General features: G+C 43.1%; 1 protein-coding gene across 4 annotated transcripts in view; it reads left to right on the forward strand.

Annotated features, from left to right (window-relative positions):
* LOC147016858 (ornithine decarboxylase-like) overlaps positions 1–7,500 on the forward strand; it is a 67,971-nt gene that overhangs the window by 58,097 nt on the left and 2,374 nt on the right. For all 4 annotated transcript variants that reach the window (XM_085845972.1, XM_085845971.1, XM_085845974.1 and 1 more), the window contains exon 10: positions 1,053–1,261. In XM_085845972.1, the coding sequence (XP_085702098.1) occupies positions 1,053–1,261 (209 nt within the window). The remainder of the gene's footprint in view (positions 1–1,052; positions 1,262–7,500) is intronic.

The raw sequence follows: 7,500 nt of genomic DNA on the forward strand, positions 1-7,500 counted from the left end.
TCCCCATTGGCCCGAGAAAAAGTGGGCGTGAAGGCTTTTTGATCCACAAATTTGCATATATCGATCGTCCTGGAGGCGGGGCCAATTCGCCCCTCGCTCACCGATTGGACGGCAAAAAGTGGGCGTGTGTCGTTTTTGATCCGTTTTTGAAGCACAAAATCCGTGATTTTGTACACGCTGTTCGACGCGCGCTCTGCACGAGTCCAACACCGGTACCCACAGCGGGGCAAGAACGGTGGCGATGCTACGGTTGCGAGGTGTGACGTGAAGGTCGTGGCGGTTGTGGTGAAGCGGTGGTTGTGGTTGTAATCATGGCGGTTGGTCCAAAATAAAGATAGTAAAAGAAAAACGGCTATCCTGAAGAGTCGCAGCTCGCATAAATGACATGTATTCCCACTAGACAACGGGTTTGGGCCTAACTACACATGCACTTACCGAGATACCTCACCTAAGGGACCTGAATGGTGGTTTGCGAATTTGGTAACCACAACAATATGTATGTATATATATATATATATATATATATATATATATATATATATATATATATATATATATATATATATATATGTATATGTATATATGTATGTATATATGTATATATGTATGTATATATATATATATATGTATATATGTATGTGTATATATGTATGTATATATATATATATATATATATATATATATATATATATATATGTATGTATATATATGTATGTATATATATATATATATATATATATATATATGTATATATATGTATGTATATATATATATATATATATATATATATATGTATGTATATATATGTATGTATATATATATACACACACACACACACACACACACACACACACACACACACACACACACACACACACACACACACACACACACACACACACACACACACACACACACACACACACACACACAACGTTTTGAAGTGATACAATGCAAAAAAGAATCAGTATTTTTCAGAGACAATCACAAAAGGATATCCAGTTGTGAAGCAAAAATAAAATCTGAAAACTCATATTGTCTGTGACTGACAGGGTGAAAATGAAGTGACATTAGAGTCCATCGTATGGGGTCATACATGTGCCGGAGGAGACTGCGTCATGAAGAATTGTTCTTTGCCAGAGCTTTCTACCGGAGACTGGCTCATTTTCAAAAACATGGGCGCCTACTCAATGACAGCTTGGAGCACGTTCAATGGCTTTTCTTCTCCCGAATGTGAATTTGTTATGGCTCAGAAAGACTGGTCAGTTTTCCCCATCTTTTTCTGTGTCACATTTTATTCTTCAAGTTTGTCTCATCGTTTCTCACTTACGAAATCGAAGATTCGCAATTCTATTGGTTGGTCTGGTCTGTTATTATCTCCGCCACCAAAGGTGGACGGAGGTTATGTTTTCACTCGTCTGCCTGTGAACAAGATATCTCAGAAAGTTGTGGACAAATTTGGATGAAATTTAGTGGGCAAGTTGAGTGTGTGACAAGAACAAAACTAGAGTTGGTGTCAAAGCCACCCAATGCTCGCCTGTTTATACATTTATCGTTTTTAAAAGACTCGTCTAATAATTAATATTTTTTTATAAAGCATTGCAGTGAAGTCTGATCCGAATAATTTTAAAGCAATATATGTATTTGTATATTGAGAGCCTGGTGTTGGCGCAGTGGTTAGGGCAGCGGCTTGGGATCCAAAAGGTCCTGAGTTCAAGCTCCATTGGGCCACTGAATTAATACACCAGGGGGTTGACTCAGCCTGTCATCCTTCCGAGGTCGGCGAAATGAGTACCAGTGTACTGGGCCGGTGTATACCCCGGTTAAAATAGGTGTACCATATCCCTGTGTCGTAAGAGGCGACCAGGGTTGCGTCAGGATTAAAATAGGTGTACCATATCCCTGTGTCGTAAGAGGCGACCAGGGTTGCGTCAGGAAGGGCATCTGGCGTAAAACATGTGCCAAATCACTATGCAGATCATACGGATGATCCGCTGTGGCGACCCCAAAAGGGAGCAGCCGAAAGAAGAAGAAGATATGTATTTGTATATTGTAATCAGTAACAAGAGCTTAAGTGAGCACAATATACGCCCGAACAAAAAGGTATATAGAGAATTGTGCGACTACATGGAAAACAGCATCCTGGTTGCCATGGCAACCACTTTAGATGACGAACGTATGTCACGACACACCGTCTCCACAGTCTGTACCTATCTACCAAATATGAAATGTGAAAGTTGAAAACTTTGGGAGTTAGAGTGCAGACAGGAACGGATGGACGGACAGACAGACAGACGGACGGACGACGGGTATCACACTATACACCCCGATATATATATATATATATATATATATATATATATATATATATATATATATATATATATATATATATATATATATATATATATATATATCGGGCGTATAAAAAATAGTGTGGTAGATAAAAATATTAGAAAGGAAAAAATAACTTGCACCAAAAACTAACATTTTCACGCTCACGCCGGGGGTATCGCTATAGCTCTCTGTTCTTCGAACAGGCGAGCTAATGATTAGGTTTTGGTGAAAATCCGGATCCGATAATTTATTAAGTGACTCTTCACCATTGAGATATCAGGCCAAAAATGACATTGCGTGATATCTCTAAAAGTTTTGGACGGAACTTGGTGGATGATTTGGGGAGGTGACAAGAACAAGCCAATTCGATTTTGGTTGAGGATCCGCATCCGGATACAAGAATTTTATAATTAATCGTGATTTTTTCGCATTTGAGAGTTAGGGTCAAAAACGATATACAACAAGATATTTCACAATGTTGTGAATGAGTTATGACAAAACTTGATGGATGAATTGAGTAGGTGACAAGAACAAGCCGATTAGATTCTGGTTAAGGTCCGGATGCTGATCCGGTTTATCAGTACAATACAAAACATAAACTGTTCAGCCTGGCGGAGAGAGGTATGTGCTCTTCTGAGTGCCATTCTAGTTTTGTTTGAAATCACCATGAGACCTTCTTTCAACATTAATTATTCCAAGTGGGTTGGTCTGATAGCATTGCCATCTGAAACCCCGGCTTATGGTACAGAGAATCCAGGTTCAAATACCGTATATCATGTGTCTGCCAATTGTCTACTGATGTCCTCATAGGCGAAGTTTGACCTCTATTTGGAAAGGGTTGGCCGGGAGGTGGGGGGGGGGGCAGGGGCTTTATATTAATCATGGGTGGCCTAATTATTTGACATGTTTACCAGCTAACACTGGCATTAGCATAACAACAAATTATTTAGGAAACAAAATTGAGTGCTTTCTGAATCATGTCTTCACGGTGTTGCACATATAGTATTGTTGCGGGCCGGGGTCCGGTGCCGAGAACGACCACTAGGTGGGGGAAGTTACGTCATCTCACACCAGACTCCCAGAATTGTAGGCCATTGCTCACGGATAATTCCGTGACGCGGCGGGTCGCTGAACTGACCGTGGACGCCAATACTTCCACCGCGTAGCGTAGGGTCTTTTTGTCTAGAATCAATTTACCCAATTAACCACGCGGTTTCGACTACCGGGGAACCACGCCCTCAGTACGCCTTGCTCGAGCCGGATCACTCTACCAACTACCTTTCCGGTTCGGATGCAGCCGAGCGAACCTGCCAAGAACGTACCGGCAAGAATGAACAGATTATCGGGGATAAAGACCCGGCTAAACTCAGATCCGAACCATGCTGGACCAATGAAGGAAAAGACAAAAACGAACTGGGAACATTTCTCCAATAATTTATTTACAATCAACTTGCAAAATAAGGACACAGAGCAGACTTACGCGGGAATAAAACAGGCAAGATTTACAATGATCAAATAAAAACACTTATGCGATTCTACTTAAAGATGCCGCCACACACTCAGACAAAAATAAACCCAGATGGATGGCAAAGGACCCCCGTGGCCAGAAAGGGAGGTGAGCTGAGGTTACAGTTCTTTCGGGTACCTGAACCTTGGAGGGAAGGGATTCTCCGTGGTGTGGCGCCTGTCAATGGTCATGCGGCTCGGTCCACGGTCGCACGCGTGGAGACCGTATCTGCGAAGGAGCCCGGGTCGAGTAGAGTGGAGTCCGAGGTGGGGATCAGGGTTGCAGACAGCACCCAACGTGAGACCAGGTCAAGGTCGGATCGAGGTCTTCCCAGCTCTCTCACACTCAAAACGAACGACCCCCAAAGAGCGCAATCACTCTACGACCTTCCTCATTTCTTTCGCTACCAGCCGACGAACTGTCTCATTCCAACGCTCTTCACTCTCAGGGTTGCTTCATAATTTATAGATCTCTCTCAGCAGGGAGGGGCCTTGGTGAGGCTGACGTCACTGTCCGCCCTGATTGGACGGGGCTTCCATGGGTCCGCCCTTTCTGGGCAGGGTTTCAGCCATACCGGGAAGCCCGCCCATTCCACGTGTGTCTGGATTTGCCAAAAAGGTACTGCACAAAGATTTTGCCTCCGAAACCAAAAGTGATTTATCAACCGAACTAAAAGCCATCGCAATGCACCCCTTTTGCTTTCCCACTACAGACAAGGAAGGGTTCTATCTGCATATATACTTAATGGAATAACTGACTTGGGGCACTGTATGTTTGTATGCATACGGTTCCTAGAACCGTAGCAGTATATAAACATTGTCTTGTTATCAACAACAATAAAACGAGATGATGATTGACTGTATCCTTGCTTTTTGTGTCCTCACCAAACGCAGGTAAGTTTCAGCAAGGGATGCTTTCAGCCTATGTTGATCTCTGCAAAGCATTAAATTCAGTGAATGTGGATGCCCTTTGGAGGATTCTTGGTCTTTGTGGAGGTGCCACCAAAACGGATTGATCTTATTTCTAAACTATACTCTGGTACTAAGAGTGCTTTGAGCTGTGGTGGTTCCATCTCTGACTTATTTTCAGTTGTTACTGGAGTTCGACATGGGTGTGTACTGGCCCCCACACTTTTAAGCACTCATATGGACTGGATTCTGGGGAGAATGTTGCAGAGGTCAAGCTGCGGTGCATCAGTTAGGAATGTCAGGATCTCTGACCTTGAGTTTGCAGATGATGCAGTCATCTTTGCAGAGACTCTGGATATCCTTTTGGGGGCCCTCCAGGTGCTGAATGAGGAGTCAGAGCTGCTGGAATTACGAGTCTCCTGGGTCAAAAACTAATATCCAGGCTTCCAATGACATTTTGGATGCTGCTATCCTGTTTGTGGCGAGTATATTGAGGTCACAGAGAGACTCACTTACCTTGGCAGTGATATTCATGTCTCCGCATGTTGTGCGACAGAGGCTGATAGACATCTGAGTCGGGCCTGGCGAGTCGTGGATTCACTGGATCATGGGGTGTGGCGCTGTCGGTACCTATGCAGGAGGACAGAGCTCCCAGTCTTAACTCCTTCGGAACTAGGTCTCTTCAGAGCATCCTTGGCTATTGCTGGTCAGACTTTGTGTCCGAGTGTTTGCTGAGAGAGACTCAAATGAGATTTGTTACTTTTATTGTCCATGAGCATCATCTGCGGCTGTATGGACATGCGGCTGTATGCTCATTTTCCTCATGCTGATCGTGGTCACCAGTTTCTCTCAGCGAGGGCACCTCATGAGTGGAGGAGGCCAACGGGCCAACCCCGTACCTCGTGGTCACAGCAGGTTGATCGGCATCTCAAGGAGATGGGGATGGTCAAACATTTGCCTGAGGAATGGCCAGATGGAAGCCCTTGGAGTACCGGCAGAAAGTGGAGGCAGTGACGTGCTGCTCCGGGCTCCAGCGCATACTCCCACACCTGACCTGACCCTCTTTGACCCAAAGCTGTTCGGACAATGAAGTCCATTTGAGCAGCGGATAGTTTCACTGCTATTTTCCTTTTTGGTGAGTGACGTGTGTCTTCGTCTGGCACTATAATGTCATGGTCTTCACAAAATTCTGTAATTTCTTTCCACATTTCATTCCAGCTTTCTTCACTTCTGAGTTTTTCAAAGTGCACTTTCATTTTCTCGACATTAGAGGCAGCATATGCAAGTGTGGTGTCGATGCTTTGAAGTCCTTTGTGAGTGACATGAACAACTTTTAAAATATTCTGAAAGATAATCAAGCAGGTAATGGATGAAACTCCAGTCATGAGTTGAAAAAGGCCATTTGCTTCCACTAACCACATTTTGCCTTGTTCACTTAGATCTCCGAGACACCGCATGATGGCAGCGTAATGCGTTGTTACTGCAAACACACTTCTGCACTTCCAGGCCCAATGTATATCACTGAGCTGCACAATCTCTTTTTGCTTTGGACCCAAAGCTGTCCATACATTGATAAACATGTGATGATTGGTTGGATCTACCTTTAGAAAGCCTGCAGCACTCCATGAGGACGACATTGAAATTGTGTGCCATACAATGTACATACATAGCAAATGGATGGTCATCTTTCTTTAACCGCTGAACCCCAGTTATGTCTCCTGACATAACCGTAGCACCGTCCTAAGATTGGGAAACTATCAGCACATTCTGCAATCCATTTGTCTCCAAAACTTTATTTGTGGTAGTATCAATGCCTTCTGCATTTCGGGAAGATGATCAATTGACAAAGCACAGGAACCTTTCTCTGATTGTTGAGGTTTTCTGTGTTTCTGATACAAACTGAAAGCTGCTCTGTGTTAAACGATTTGGCCTCCTCTGCAATTATAGCAACAAAAACCTGGTCTAATTCACTGCTTGTACAATTTCTTTGCAAACAAAATCTGCACAGGTCTGTAGCACTTCATTTTGAAATTTAGGACTTGTGCAATTAAAATAACTCGGCTGCATTTTCTTAAAAGTTTTGTCAAACTTGGAGAAGATATCACAAAATTCAAGGAAATTCCCTTTCAATTTAGCTTCCTTTCCTTAATCGTGCCCACGGAACCGTAAGCCAAGCTTTGAAAGTAACTTGAGAATGTGTCAATGCCCCAAACTTCTGCAAGGTGAGCAATCCCTGTTTCTCTCAAAGGTGCTTGTATCACTTTCCAAAAGGTTCACTGCTATTGATCCCATTTCTTCGCTGTTTTTGAAGCATTCCCACTTTTCCATACATTCCAAATGAATCTGGGAAACGGCATGTTTGGACATTTTTTCAAAGGATTTTCTTCCAATTCTGCATCACTTTTTTTTTTTTACAAATGAATCCTCAGCTTAGCCTGTTTCTGAGTGGAAGTGACGCCAGGGAAAGCAGACCACAGCATCTTGTTGAACAGAATATTGAACACAAGGGAATTTGTTGGAGTAGAAAAATGAAAAAGAACGACAAGTTTTTCCAAAGTATTCTCTTTGTAAAATCAATCAGATGTGGTTGATTGGGCCCAATACAATACTTTTTCCTTTGTGATCTGTAAGAACTTCAGGTGTGTGTGTGTGTGCGTGTGTGTGCTGAAAGAACCCATACTGACTGCATCCAGAAATTGGAGGTCGACTTGCTGTACTTGTGATGGTACGGTGTCAAGAGGTGAGGTA

Source organism: Eptatretus burgeri, chromosome 11 (assembly GCF_056783735.1).
Source record: "Eptatretus burgeri isolate ZD-2024b chromosome 11, Ebu_testis_v1, whole genome shotgun sequence".
Taxonomy (NCBI): domain Eukaryota; kingdom Metazoa; phylum Chordata; class Myxini; order Myxiniformes; family Myxinidae; genus Eptatretus; species Eptatretus burgeri.